General features: G+C 36.8%; 1 protein-coding gene across 2 annotated transcripts in view; it reads right to left on the bottom strand.

Moving 5' to 3' along the window:
• Nucleotides 1-1,779: 1,779 nt before the first annotated feature.
• Nucleotides 1,780-15,690, bottom strand: part of ASPNAT (aspartate N-acetyltransferase) — a 70,967-nt gene continuing 57,056 nt past the window's right edge. For both annotated transcript variants that reach the window (XM_089691522.1, XM_089691523.1), the window contains one exon: nucleotides 1,780-9,190. In XM_089691522.1, the coding sequence (XP_089547648.1) occupies nucleotides 8,823-9,190 (368 nt within the window). In that variant the 3' untranslated portion in view covers nucleotides 1,780-8,822. The remainder of the gene's footprint in view (nucleotides 9,191-15,690) is intronic.

Raw genomic sequence — 15,690 nt, 5'->3', positions numbered from 1 at the left:
AGAAATACGATTTTTTGCATTTCCATTATCTGTACACAGTGGAACAGCCATCAGAGAAAACAACTCAGTGATAAATCTATATTGTTGTGATGCAAAGATGTGCAGTCAGTTCTGCATAAACAGAAAAAATTACTATGGGTGAGTGGGTAAAATGTATGATTTCCAGTGAAACAGCTTGTTTCCTTACACTGTTTGCTAACTATCCTCCTGTGGGTGGGTGCAGCAGCAATTATCACACTGAGTCCAGTTGCAAATAAAACTTGTATTGAAGTAACGGCTCAAGTTACAAACAGCCCAGCGGGGAGGCACCCAATTGGGAACACACAATTCTGTGTAGCAACGTAAAGCAGAGCGGATTACGATGTGTTGACAGCATCTGTCTCAGAGGGTGGAATGCAGCCTGGTGAGTTTGTGCCCAATTGGGAGGACTCCTGGAGAGGATAGCATGTCCCTGTCCTATCCCTACTCATCCAGGACCTTTCCCTGCTGCTATTTACTTTCCCTGACAGATTTGTATTCTGTCCCTACACTGTCCACTCACAAAATGCACGCCAAGCTCGGGAACCAGGGTCTAAAATACACTCTGTCTGACCCAAGATGGCTGTCAAAATCACATGGGACAGCAGCATCCAACCGGATCGCTTCCCAGTGATCCAAGAAACCATAGAGGAGTAAGTTCCTCCTGGTTTCCTCTCCCTCTGCAATGCCAGAGGTTTAAGCGCCACCTGTAGTGGAGAAAAGAGATTGCACCTGCCTAAACTCCTTTAGTAAAGAATGATCAAACTGAGGGTAGAAGTAGCCATGGAATATAAAGCAAATAAGCTCAACTTTGTACTGTATACATGTTTGAACTTTGTAAGCCTGGTGGAACAAAATTTATGGTATGGCTTCAATGTCCACTTGATAAAATGTGCTTGTGTTTGGGATCTGATGTTTGCTCTTACAGGTCATTGTGTACTGGAGATCAAAACATAGAACAAGCCAAATTTAAAAAAAAGTGTAGTAATCCATAGCAATCAGATTTTCTATTATGTATAGATTAAAAGTGTATTTAAATTGGTTGCTATGGATTACATATCAGTTATGTTTGCATTGTTTAATACGTCTAGTGAGATTTTTATGTCTTCCTCAGCAAAATGTTTGAAAGATGAAATGTCGCTTTACCATAGCAACCATTCAGAATCTCTCTTCCATAACCCCATTTTAACTCCATAGCACATTTCAAAATTGGTGAATATGCAAAAAATACCAGCGGTCAGCTGATTTGTGGAAAAACTTCCAGTGCCTCAGGGGCTCTGCATAGGTAGCTGGTATTGCGATAATATTGGCTCCTCAACTGAGATTGCCCCCTGAAAAAGCAGGCTGGTCAGTTTCTTTGTGACCACTTGCCATGAATTTTGTTCATCTCTACAAAGGCAGAATAAAAAAAAGGCACAATAAAAATAAACTGTCAGAATGCATCATATTAAAACAGATATCAAAATTGGGTGCACATCAAGATATTGATGTAAGGAAAAGAGCTAGCATAGGCCACAACAGAGGACCAGGCTTTTCTAACCAATCAAGTTTCACTTTTAGAACTGCGATTACAAATACAAGGTTTTTTTCCCTTCTAACTGGTAGTATACCTTAAGCACAACATATCATAGCTGCCAATTTGTATTTCATGAATTATGACAGTATTTTTGCTATAGAGATAACTAATTCTTGTAGACAAATGTAGATAAAATTCTTGCTGTCATCTGTGGCCACTATCTGGGAAAGAATCAGATACACATCTGTAAGTAGGGCTCTGGTTTTATTTCAGTGAACATTCAAGAAAATCTACAGTACAAATAGACCAAATGTAACGGAAACCTGCCAATTTTCTGTACTTAGCAGGAACAGAAAAAAAAATGAAGTTTTAGATATCATCATCATGAGTAATTTTGACCAGATATCCTTTAGCTTTCCTGGGGATTCCATGGTGTTCACAGACCCTAGGGTTTCCTCTCTATTATCTTGAACAACTCCAGCAGTAGACTTCCATGGAGCACTCCCAGAGTCAAGCTGTCATACCAACCAATTTTGATGCAAATATGAGACAAAATAAGGATAGCAATGAAAACTTGGATTTCAGCTAATTTCCCCATCTACAATAAGCAGGGTTAATGGAGTAATCTTCACTCCCAGTTGCCTGCTATATCTAAACAGTGACTGCAGCTGCTTGGATGCAGTCATTGTGTTTCTGACAATTTTCCACCCAACTCCTTCGATTTTGAAATAGACTTTTGTCCAGCCACGTGGTGCTGACAAGGCTACCCAGATCTTGAACGTCAGTTGATTTTGCAGGAACTGCCCAATATTTGAGCTGACAGAACAATCAGTAATTTCTGTGCATGGAGACCTTAAAATTCCTAAAGCAATAGATTTTGGTTGATTAGAAGAGACAGTAGATCTACTATAGGGCACTCCAAATTTTCAAATGTTGGCCCTATCCACAGAGTATAAATACATAACAACTGAAAAAATATCTAATTTCCACTACTTGTACTTTCAGTCCCAACCCACAGGTCATCACCATGACACTAGAATCTCTTTTCCTTTCTTTCATCCTTTTTATACATACAAGAAAATCCCACTTACTTGCCAATTGTTTACTAAGAAAATTTATTTTCTTGGTCTGTTTTGGCCACCTCCACTACTAAAGCCCCATATGACTGCTCGGATATTAAACAGCTAAGTTGGGAAATGCATCACACAACACCTGAGTATTGCAAAGAATACCCAATCATGTGCAAGGAAACACAAAAAAAAAATAAAAAGTGAAAATTCCTTGCCAAGGTAAACATATTTAGTTTCATTAGTAAATCGGGTCCAGGTCTCCTGTAAAATCAGATTTTAAGTGTGGGTTAGTCAGATTTGCCCATCACGGTTGAAGACTATGGGATTGATTTACTAAAACTGGAGGGTTCAAACTCTGGTGCAGCTCTGCAGAGAAACCAATCAGCGTCCAGGTTTAATTGTCAAAGCTTATTTGAACAAGCTGAAGCTAGAGGCTGATTGGCAATCATGCACAGCTGCACCAGATTTTTGCACTCTCCGGTTTTAGTAAATCGACCCCTATACCTTGGTCAGATTTGGTTCCATAGGGTAGCAAGAACAAGAAATCTTTGCAGCCCAATTCCAATATGAGTGGAATAAAAACACTGTCTTTTCATATGTCTTCAGGATCTCCAGCACTAAGATCTATAATCATAGTTCCCACTACCTTCCTCATGCCATGACCATTACAAAACAATCATAGAATGCTCAGTTCTACTGCTGAATTCTCCAGATTGTAAAATATCTTGTGATTTCTCCACCCAAAAAATTTCCAAGTTACAGAACAAGATGATGGGGTGATGTAATACACTGGAATCCAACAAAAACTCAAATACTACTTTTGAGTAAGAAGTTCAAAGACACTATAAAACACATGAATATAAAACAAAAAAAAAATACACTGACAATAATTCTGAAGCAAGACAGACCAACCTAAAATTTGCTCTTATACCAGAAATTGGCTGACATTTTCTAAAAACTTCAGTCTGACATTTAGCATTCACGCATATTTAAACAATGCTCTTGTCCTTGCTAACATTGTGGCCATATGGTATTAATTGCATCTGAATGAAACACATCAATATTTTACAAAAGCTTTTACAAACACCCTTCGCTTTCCACACATAAACGAACATAAACATGGGACAGATGTAAGTGCTTCTGTTATCCGATATGCTACCAGTAACGATGTATAGTAGCAGCGATAGCAAGCTGTAATTGCGTAGCCAGTATGGAGAAAGAATTGAACAGAAAGAAAGGCACACACTGTTTTCCCGCATGTCTCCTCCTGTCTATTTATACTTCTCAGTGACTAAAAGTAACAAGAAAATACTTTGCCAATTTCTATACACTGTACAAAATCCTTACTTTATAGGACCATCTGTACAACGTTATACTGTCATCTGGTGAAATGTACATATACAATAATAGGCTGACATCAGTGTATTTACAGATTTAGCAATAATACAGCAATTATTACTGCACTTCAAGCATGCACAAGTCTTCCCGCATTTGCTGGCTGTAGCCCTCGCGATTCAAGGCAGTATTGAATTGCAAGAGTAGCATTTAATGTACAACTGTAGCAGGCATAGGGTGTACTTATCAAGTAAAAGTAGTGTGCATACTTGACAAAAAAAAAAAAATATATATATATATATATATTTGCCTGCAGTATTTTTCTTCTTTTAATAGCAATTGCTTTGATAGTACATACGTTTCTTCTGTACATGTAATTTATATACATACAGTAAATTAACAAAGCATAGCCTCGAATATCTAAAAGCAGATTATACCCATGTTCAGATAATTCATGCAATGTAAGCAAGAAGGCAATTGACGTGGCATTCTGCTATTATATTAAGAAAACAGGCTGTACAGTATTAAGTAACATTCAGGATAATAAAAAACATGAGCATGTTAAAGGGCCAATAAACCAAAAATACAGATTGGCTTACAAAAAAAAATTTGAAAAACATTTTCAGATGTTTCCAGAGTTTAGTAAAGCAAGATATTTTGAGAGATTAGCAAAATTTTACTATATACCAGCTTCTTGTCCTAGCACCCCTGGTTGGCAGCTTAAAATAATAGGTTGCATTTAGGAAGTGTTCACATGTTAAATATCTACAGGCTCAGTATAGTTATGGGACCTTTACATTTATATTTGTATGTGCTTTTAAAAGTTCTTTAAACTTGAATTTTCGGTTTAGTGGTCCTTTGACATGATAGATTGTTATCTGTAAAACCCCTATGTAGAAGACTTTGACACAACGGATCTGCACAATATTTTTGTAACTACCTACAGCCTACATGTGCACAACTAAGCAATTTATGGGCTGCACTGCAGTGTATTCATTTACAGTAAACTACAGACATTCATTATTTTCACTATTTCTTAAGGAAGAATGCCACTTAGTATTCAAAGGTTAAAAAAAGAGCTTTGAGCCCAAGTATTCAGGATTTAATGTGTTTTATGATCAGCCATTTCTTTATTAAGGAATTCTTCTTTAAGAAAGACTAGAAGTAATTTTGCTAAAGTAATGGTTATACCCAGAAACTGTTCGCACTTCTATGTGAACTTTAGGACATATTTCAAAATACTAACACAAATCGTTAACAGAATATGGTTTAAATGTTAAAAAGAGAAAGTTATTCTTTCAGACATAGAAAAGAAAATGCATATCGGGAAACATTAAATTGTAAGCCCTGGTACAATCTGCCCAAAGCCCTCCCACAATTAGAGAAAAACACTTTTACTTTTGCTAAATTCCAGTTGTAGGCAAAGCATTGTCGAAGGGATCATTTAGAGGCTTGTAGTTACTTGCCATTCATTTTAAAATATGGAAATTCTCCACCCCTTACAGCATATGACATTTACTTAAAGACATGCAGATGTTTTTTTTTGTCTTTAATCATTTTAAAATCTGTTCAACCTACATCAAGCAAATAAAAAGAAAAAAAAATATACTGCTTCCCTTTGTTTTATAAAAACGTATCACCCCAGCTATATGATTTAAAGTGTAACTCCAGCCAAAACATATTTCATCATATCTTATTTGCAGTTTGTTCTGCACTCCTGTGACCCATTTTCAGCCGACAGAGGGCTAAAGTCTGCTGCCGTCACTCAGCTGGTCCAGGATAGGTAAAGATCGCGATCATAAGGTCAAGACCCACCCAGGAACCTGGACCGACACCTGGCTCAGCCTCTCAGTGAGCCACTAAGAGTCTGAGCCAGCCAATCCTGTCCCTTCCACAGCCCAGCGCTCAAGTGAGTATGTGTTAAAAAAAAATTCCCATACTTCTCTTTTAAGACTGGCAAGCCCCTACATTCTTCAAAAAAATAATGTACCCAATTGTAGTAAAAATTGAATGTGGAGGTACATTTTGTAGAAATAACTTAATATCAGAAAAAATAAATAACTGATGTATTGTTTGAATTGTAGAAACATACTGTATTTAGCTGATGTGTTTGGCTGGGTCTCTATTTTTCCCACAAAAAAAAAGCCTTTTATACAGATATGATAGAATGATGTGGCCATGGAAAATGAGAAGCCCAAGTAGCAACACAACTCATAAAAGAGTAACTTTGTGATATAAGATATCTTGATGGTATGCCCCATAGTCCCAACCTCATGGAAACAGATTTTCAGAAAATGTGATGTAAGGGCTTAATCTCACTGCTACACTGCTAACATCCATTTAAGCACCCTGGCATGCACTCAAAAAAGTTTCTTTTAATTTTAATAAGGGCAGTCCATATTAACACCCTTAGGGCTAGGCCAATACACTTGGAAGACATGTTTTTGGGCAAAATTGTTTCCTCCAGCAATGTGCATTTTCTATTCAAGTCAACTGAAAAAAGTCCTTCAAAATGTGGCTAAAACCTGAACCTGATAACATTTAAAATTTCCCATGCATTTACACATTTATTTTCCAATTCACCTAGTGTGCAAACAATATTCCATTTCATGTCTGTATAATGATTTCCATATCAATGTTCTGTATCAGAACACTACAGTTATCTATCATGTAGTTAAAAATAAATTGGTCTCATAGTCTAAAACACAGTTATATTTGTGCAATGTTAAAATGACAAACCCCAAAACCATATACATTCAGTGCATGTCATAAAGTTTACAGAGAATATTTATTGAGGTGTAGAGGTTAGAACAGTGGAGGTGCTTGAGAATTCTGTTATCAAGGGGGCTCTGTAGCTTCATTTTGTCCTCCAGGTTTTCTAGCTGTGCTTTAGAAAATGCTTTTTGGCTGACGCTAACCATATACTATGATATATCTTTTAGCAGATATAATGAAGTTGCAAAATGCTCTGACAATTTTCTCATCTTTTTTACTTCTTCATCTAATTTATCATTTTGTTTAAATTTTCCTGCAAGTGTAGGGTGTTTTTGCCTAACCATAAATGCAGATACAATTATGTATCAGCCTCAACTTATCCTTACAATAAATTTTTTAAGTGTGGGCAAGGAAAACAGCTGGGCTGGATGGCTGTAAACATCAGACTGGATTGAAAACAATTATGATATTTAATGAAATATGCTTCAGCTTAAACATTAATCTAATAGAAAACCAATGTTTCCGCTTTGGATTGATACCGGATTGTTTAATCACCTGCTGGTTTCCATTATTTTTCTGTGACTCCAGTGGTGATGTCTTTGAGTTCCCAATCCTATCAACTTGCCACAATTATTACAAGGAAGTCTTCTTGCAAAACTGGATCCCCCATTTATTTATTCTACGAAGAATACAATTGGAGGAGTCAGAAATCTATAAGAAACCAGCTTATGTCTTAAATCATTGCCTTTCCTTCAAAACAAAAATGTTTCAAAGTGGCCTTGCCTTTTATTGTCCACACTCCAACTCTAGTTTCTGAAAAAGCAAGTTGACAGGTATCATCTAATATAGTTATTAGCATACTATAATATTGGAACGCATTCTCCAAAATTAAACTATCAATAAAACTATCAATTACTAAACAACTTAAATGTTTTAACATATATAATTTTCAAAAGCATTTTAGATTTTTTTTTTTTATTGAATATCTACCCAGTGCACCTTAAACATACCACATGCAAATATTCTACCCCCCAAACAATTACAAAAACTATACAGTTCAAGACAGAAGCCGCTGACTTGGACAAACTGTTTTGGCAGGCACTGTACGTACATACCATGTACAGAAACATGCCAAAATTTCTTTGCATTGCTGTTTGCATTATACAAGTCAGAATTCTGATATATTTAGCGGTTACATTTACAAGGAAATTTGCAGCTCAATTATATATATATACATTACATAGGGAGTTCATTAGTATTAATACATTCCTTCTCCCCCCTTCCTAAAACAAAAAAATACATTTTATTTTTCACTCATTGCTCTTGTCGAAGATTTGGTAAAGAGAATGCAAATGCATTTCCAAGGTACTCAGAATTTCTCTTGTGCTCAGTGACATCAGTATGAGACAAACAATTTGAGGAGATTTCTTGAACACTGATGCACAGTAAGAATTGTGGATCTTGAATCCGCAGGTCCCCTCGTGATAATGCAAGAGCTTTAGATACATTATATTTTACAAATGGGCTCAGTTAGACGTAACGGGAAGTTTGCTGGCTTAGAAGAAGTTTGACATCTCCATTAAGGTCACAGAAGGTTGATGTGCCTAGGTTTGTTGAGAGGTTTGGCAGAACTGTCGGCACATTTATAAAAGTGCAGCCTCAATGCTTCAGTGGCAGTGCTGTGTGAATGTATAGACACTTCCTCTTCATGCATTGGACCAAGCATTGGTATTCACATTGTCTTGAAAATAGGTTAACTAGAAGATCTACTTATAGTACACTCTACTGCTATTATACATTGCACTCTTGATTTTGGCACCCCCCTTTCCCAAATGTCAGTATTTACAACTAAAAAAAAAAAAGACTACATTATTTACACCAGGCCAGAATTCCAGTTCCTGTGCTTACAATGCCTAGCTAGGCTTTACCTAACTGATAGAAGAGCCATCCTAATTACAGTTAATACTGGACTTGTGAGAGGGAGGACCACACTGTCTCCATCTTACAACTTCCTTGAAAGGGCCTGTTGTACATTCGCTAAGAAGGAAGAAACTGATTGGAAAATGAAGCCGATGACAGGCAAATTACACTATTTGCCATAACTACAGTGATGTGTTAAGAAAGAATGGATGCTGAGGTGGGGAGATCAGACAGGGGTTGAATTTTTTCTACTCTTCACGAAGCTGTAGACAGTAGCGGTGGTAGCGAAGTTGAAAGAACATTCTTTCTAGTAATGAATGTGTCATCCCCGGGACAGTGTGATTTTCAATGACACCCACATGCTTGAAACCCAAAGACTCGTACAGCTTGTGAGCTGCTATTTTCACAGCTGTAGTGCCAAGCACAATGGAGGAGTAGTGGTTTAACATGGCAAACTCCAGGACTTTGCGGCCTAAAGCCTTGGCAATTCCCTTCCCGCGGTAGTTGGAGTCTACAGACATCCGCCTTAGCTCGACTACGTTGTCTTCTTCATTGCCTCTGGCTGCCACTATTCCAACGATTTTGCCATCCAAGACTGCCACCCAGAAGCAAGAACCTGCAGAACACAAGTACACATCAGACAAGGGATAGTGTCTAAAAAATATTTAACAAGAGGGAGATCCAGTTTAAGCATAACCATTTTAATACTGCATGAATAAGGATTTATCTCCCCAGCTATGGCCTTGAGGTAGCACTAAAAATACGATTTGTAACAGGCCATTCCCTCTTCTACTATATGCAGCTGTGGGTACTACACAAAGGGGTTACAGGTAAATTGAAAAATTACAGTTTAAACAATCCCATCAGGCATTTTAAGCTTTGAAAGTATAATCCTAACTAAGAGCAGGAGCCACAAGAATTCTGCTTTTAACTTTGATAACCAGAAATGCATCTCCTATGCCCCTACGATCATAGTTTAATTTTGTTAATCAATGCTTACCTTACCTGACTTTGAAGCTCAGCTTTACCCACCAATGAGACATTAACCATTTATGGCACACTCTTTAGTTATTGCAATGGTGGGAGGGCCTTAGCCCCAAAGTCAGAAAAATCATGATCTCATGAAAAAAGGATCAGGAAGGCACACAAAAGAGGAATTTCTGGCTGGTAACTATAGCCTTGTAGTACCTGCTATCAGACAGATCTTTAAAGTGTCTTACAGGTTCACTTAATATGGAATACTTGATAACCTGAATCTATTTTTCCAATAAATGCGATACTGGAAGGTAGCACAGAAAAATAATCAAATTTGCAAATAAAGTGTATTACTTGTGAAGGAAAGTTTTGAAGTAATATATGACTACGTAATGAGATCTGCCTGGAGTATATCCCACACATCTAAACTCCTTGGTTCCTATATTGTGTTTTACTGCCTCTCTACTTGAGAGCCTAATGGACAGAGGTAGCTGTAACTATGTGACATGTATCTCAAAGCAAAACAATGTAATTTCAATAATCTGTGTCATTAGATACAGTGGGGGATGTCCCAACAATGTACTTTACTCTTGCATATGGGTTGACCTTGCTAATTTCAAATGTAGTTGATAAAGCAGAGAATCATAATATGGTGATAAGTGAAGATGTGACATACATATGCAAAAGTCACTAACAAACTTTAGGTTTAATACAGGTAGTCTAAAGCACACTGTCTTCAGATGGAATTGCACCCTAGCATTTAGCAGGATCTATGAGCTTCTCAGCTGATGGCACTTTTTGGAGGACTAAAGGCTTCAAAATAATTCTTGAAATTCATTTATGTAGAACTTGTTGTTCCATAGTTTTCTTTCAGTTTTGTAGCTATTGGTTCGTCTATATCAATGACTTACCTTCTTTTCATTTTCCAATTTGTGGCTGGGAAACTAGACAGTGGTTGCTGTGGGTCAACAAATACAGTTCTTCTTTCAAACATTATACATGTGATGCCCTTGGTGGTTAGATACAGTGAAAGTTCTGAAATCCATCCGTCTGTGATGTTACTTGGAGGAGGCACAGTGACCCACATGGAGCCTGTGGACAATTTTCACCCACTACTGGATTTCTCAGTGCCAAAACCCCTAAACAAAAGACAGTTTTGGTCTGCTTTTAATCTTCTAAAATGGTTTCTAAAGACAACACCAAGTCCATTTAAGTGCCTGTCCTTATTGAGGATATAAACTGAGTAAAAAGGCACAGATGGGAGTCATTGATTCCTTCAAAGTCCCACCTTTCTCTGTGATGTCAATGTGAGTGCTGTCCAACAGATTAAACATATAAAGCGCTAATACATGTTTCAGGTGTGCAAAGATGAGAAGCTGGTAGTTTGGCATCCACAAAAGTTTAATGCCCACACTCTGAATCATTTTTTAGATAAACATGAGATGCAATTTTGTTGTTGATTTAAGCTTTGGGTGGACCTTTCACAAACAAAACATAGGGTCTTCCAGGGTCAACCTTAATAATGAAGGTTTGGGTAAAAATCTCAACAAATACATTTTAAACATGTGCCTTCCAAAATACACTAAAACCATTACCAGCTGAAAAATTTAGTACATTGTTAACCTCCAACATGGTACTCTGCTTTGTAGCATTATATTTGTAACTACAGTACAGGTGCTGTGAAATTCTACCATTACTGTTGGTATTGTTCTGTCACATGTTCTGTCCCCCTTTGTAATGTACAGTGCTGAGTGAACTATTGGCGCTTTATAAATACTGTATAATAATAATAATTACTGTGTAATAAATTACATACCTTTCAGAATGCAATTGTCTGAGAAAGAAGTAATAGTAGTCAAAAATCTGTGAAGGAATACTTTATGGCCCAAAGCAGCTAGTCACATTACATGCGTAAAAAGTAATGCAAACATCTAAATAACTGCCATGGGCAAAGCAAGCATTTTGTCCTAAACGGAAACACTTTGGGGTTGATTTACTAAAAACTGGAGAATGCAAAATCTAGTGCAGCTCTGCATTGAAAATCAATCAGCTTTCATCTTAACTGAACAAGCTGAAGTCAGAAGCTGATTGAATATCATGTACAGCTGCACCAGATTTTGCACTCTCCAGTTTTGGTAAATCAACCCCTTTATGACTGACATATACTGTGGGTAGTTTGGAACACGTTTTTTAGATGACAAATGTGTGCATATTTCTAAAAAGACCTGTAAACATATATGAACTTCATGTTGCCAGGTTGGCAGAACAATCTTGAAGAATCCCAAAGATCTTTTTAGCTGCTGACATCATTCCCGTTAACTTTAATGGGAGCTGAGCACAGATCTCTGTTTAGCTGTATCACACCTCTATAAATATCATTCATCTTCTTTCCACTTCAGTGTTTTCTAAGAAATACTCCACCAGAAAAGGTCAATTGTCTTAAATATTGATTTTTTTTTTCTCTGATGCAGCATAAGAGAAAACTAAACAATGTAAAATCTATTGTGCTGCAGAGCTCGGAAAATGGTGGTAATGCCAGAATGTAAAGCAACCATATCAGAGACTGGAGGCCTTTGCTACTACTTTGTGTTTTGTTTTACAACCCTCTTGACAAGTGTGTATGCTACAATCTGCAGTTACAGCCTCAGGGTTGGCCAATTTTGCACAGCCTGTACAGACCATTTGCTGCTCAGCATTCTGCATCTGTGTTCACTGTAAGCAGTTTTACTGTCATGCACTCTTTCTCATGGCATTATCTGGGTGGCTGGTCATCCAGCTTAAAGCACGATGGACTGGGTAGAATTTATCAAGTTACCTTTGATGATCTAGTAATTTTATCACTTATTTTTATTGGCAAGCTGTTAATTAACCTTTTTTTTCAGTGCTGTTGTTTGTATCGTGTAATTCCTCAAACACCAAAGCCATTTAACATCCTTAAAGTGACTTTGCAACTATTCTAATGTTACTCAGGTCAGATCTACCTATAAAAGAAGAGTGTACATATCAACCTTTTCTACTGAACATGTCCCATTCCAGAGAAGAGGGTCCCCTGGAGCATTCACTAGTATCTTTTGCTTACCTCCACAGTAGGGACATTGCCATGATATGGAGGAAAAAAAGTAGCTGGGTGAGGATTAGAACAGTAAAGAGAGCTCAGAGTGAGTTGAGATTAATTTCCTTGTGCTGGCCTTTAAACCGTTTACACTCTGGCATCATGCTGACAAGAAACTGCTCTCCAGATGTCCAAATGTACCTCAACTTGCAGAGGGTACTGTTCTTTGTTAGGTGTCATGCCTTCTACCTTTGTCCTGAGAACAAAAAAAACAACTAGATTTTGCTCAATGACGGTTGTAATTGCTTCTATAGTTATAGTAATCTAATGTGACTAATTGAATTAAAAGCTACGGCTAATAGAAAGTAAAATCTAATTTCATTTTAAGTTCAACATGAAAAAGTGTACTTAGAACACCCATTAGAACTCATGTGACAAAAATTGCTGTTGAGCAGTTATACGTGAGACAAGAAAATGATTGATATAAAAAGCTGAGCTCGTCCAGAAGGGCAGCTATGATAAGTGTTTGATATGATGATTTAAGATGGATTTTATTCATGCCATTACTTTCCATAGTCTCCAAGTGTTTCTCAGATATGAAAGGCTGTGAGCTGTATTTCCAATTCCTTTCTAAAAGCCTCATGAATATACAGATTACAGAGGCATCATGTAACCATTTTTCGTGCTCATTTAGCTGGAGACTTGCAAGGCAATGTGATAAAAGTGTCAGCCATAAACTGCATCTCAGGCACAAAATTTTAGAGATGTGCACACCAGAAAAAATGGTTTTGAAATCGTTCATCAAGTTAATAATTTACTTTCTTCATATTTGTTTATTTTAGACATTTTTTTGAAAAGAAATTAGTTTTTTATATTAGAATTTGTTTCATATATTAGTTATTTTCAAATCAATTCAAATTTTGGACGATGGCTATATTTGCTCTATTTTATTCTATGCCATTTTTTCTATTCTATTTTTTTTTTTTCTTTTATTTTCTATTCTATTTTGTTTTATTCTGTTCTGTTTTAATCTGTTCTATTATTTTCTATTCTATTTTTTTTTCTACTCTATTCATCTTCTTTTCTATTTTATGTCAATTTTTTATATTACAGGAGCATCACAAACTTGGAATGCAATTATTTCTTACAATTTTGAGAAGATGCCAATAATTTTGTCCAGTCCACTTTTGAGGTTTTGCATGGAATGTGTCAGATTTGGCTTTTTGTTTCTCCACTTTTTTGTGTCATACCAATACAAACAAAAGAAATAAACAAGAGGGTGCCTAAACATTTGTAATTGCAACAATTTTCTAGGTGAAGTGGTGCATTATCGGACAGAAATTCAGGGGTGCCAATATGTTTGGCATGACTGTATATTATATCCTTTTTTCTTTCCTATTCTCTTCTTTTCTATTCTGTTTGTTGATATTCTATTTTATTAAATTTTTTTCTATTCTAATCTTTTATTTTCTACTTTATTCTATAAAGCAGCCTAAGCAGGAAACATCATCTTATTTCAGTTTTATACCTTACTGTATTCATTGCGATAGGTTTCTATTTCAAATTCAAATACATTTTTAAATTCAAATTCATTTTTATTATTCAGATCTATCAAATTCAGATCATTTATTTAGTTATAATTTATTTTGGATTCATTGAAATTCGCTATTATGATGATATGGAAATTCAGTCACATCAAGAATAGCGAAAATTGCGTCCACATTTTGATTCATAATTAAACGAATTGCACATGTCTACAAAACATCATCTTATCACCTACAATAACCACAAAACCACCTGAATTCCAGGTAGTCTGCAAGAAAATTCCTCTTTTAAAGGTACAATTGAAAAAGTGCTATAATCCATGTCAACTAGTTAGAATTAGTCTCTTAATTAAACTCTTGTTGGTTGTTTTAGACTGCTGCACTTTACACATCAGTTTTTGCTGCCTTAAAATCCTGGCTCTTTAAATAAAGACATACCAGAGAATCTATTCCAGAGTGGTTAGAAGAGAGGGCCCACAAAATATTTATTAATTTCGATTATTACCAGATATACTAACAGCCCATGTATTTACCTACCAGCCATCAAAGCAGGTGAACTAGAGAAATAAGTCTCCTGTTTTAGTGCTTAAAGTGATATTAAAGGCAAGTAAAAAAAACCCCCAAAAAACAACCATGTCATACTTACCTGCTCTGTGCAGTGGTTTTACACAGAGCACCCCTGATCCTCCTCTTCTCGGGTCCCTGCCGGCGCTTCTGGCCCCTCTCTCCTGCCAAGTGCCCCCAGAGAAAGCAGCTTGCTATGAGGGAATCCAAGCAGGCTCTCTTCTGAGCTGCTTCTCTGCATATCTATTTACACACACAGACACCTCCCCCACCCCCTCTCTCTCCCTGCTGCTTTAGCAGCCAATTAGGAGGGAGAGTCCCCAGAGAGCCGAGGCACTTGTGCACATTGCTGGATTCTGATGAGGCTCAGGTAAGTATTAGGGGGGCTGCTGCACACAGAAGTTTTTTCCCTTCATGCATAGAATAGAAACATTGTGAAGTTAGCTTTTCAAATGGACAAGACTGCCCTCCTCTTGACAATGCCAGGCTGTGCCAACTGCTCAGGTGGGTATGTCCTATCTCCTCTACCAGGAAGCGAAGACTCTGTGGAATTGAAAGATCTTTGCTGGCAGTTTGTGCACTCAACTATTAGCGCCTCAAATCCACGTGTAAAAGTTAATGAACAGTTTTCCTTAAAACATCCACCCCAAGTGCCAGGAACATGTACAAAATATACCTGAAAATAAATAAATAAATATAAAATGCAATGATTTAGGTTGCACTTAATCTTTATTTTTTTTTTTTACTTCTCTCTTCTACAATTCACATGGTCAGCCTGTTTTAAAATTTGAGCTGCAGGATAAAGGGAATTTTAAAAAATTTAAGACTGCAGCTTAGTTATTAAAATGAATATTTTTTTAATGCATTTTGGACCCTTTATACAGGTGTTCAGGCTGCCTTAATAAATCTACTTTGGGGGATGCTTGTTTGGTGTTTCCGTCATTAATCTAGTTTACTTTGTAATCACTTTTTGTAGCTTCT

This window comes from Staurois parvus, unplaced genomic scaffold, assembly GCF_062004578.1.
Source record: "Staurois parvus isolate SC_StPar_1 unplaced genomic scaffold, SC_StPar_1.0 ptg000564l, whole genome shotgun sequence".
In the NCBI taxonomy this organism is placed as follows: Eukaryota; Metazoa; Chordata; class Amphibia; order Anura; family Ranidae; genus Staurois; species Staurois parvus.
This window is presented reverse-complemented; position numbering and strand designations above follow the sequence as displayed.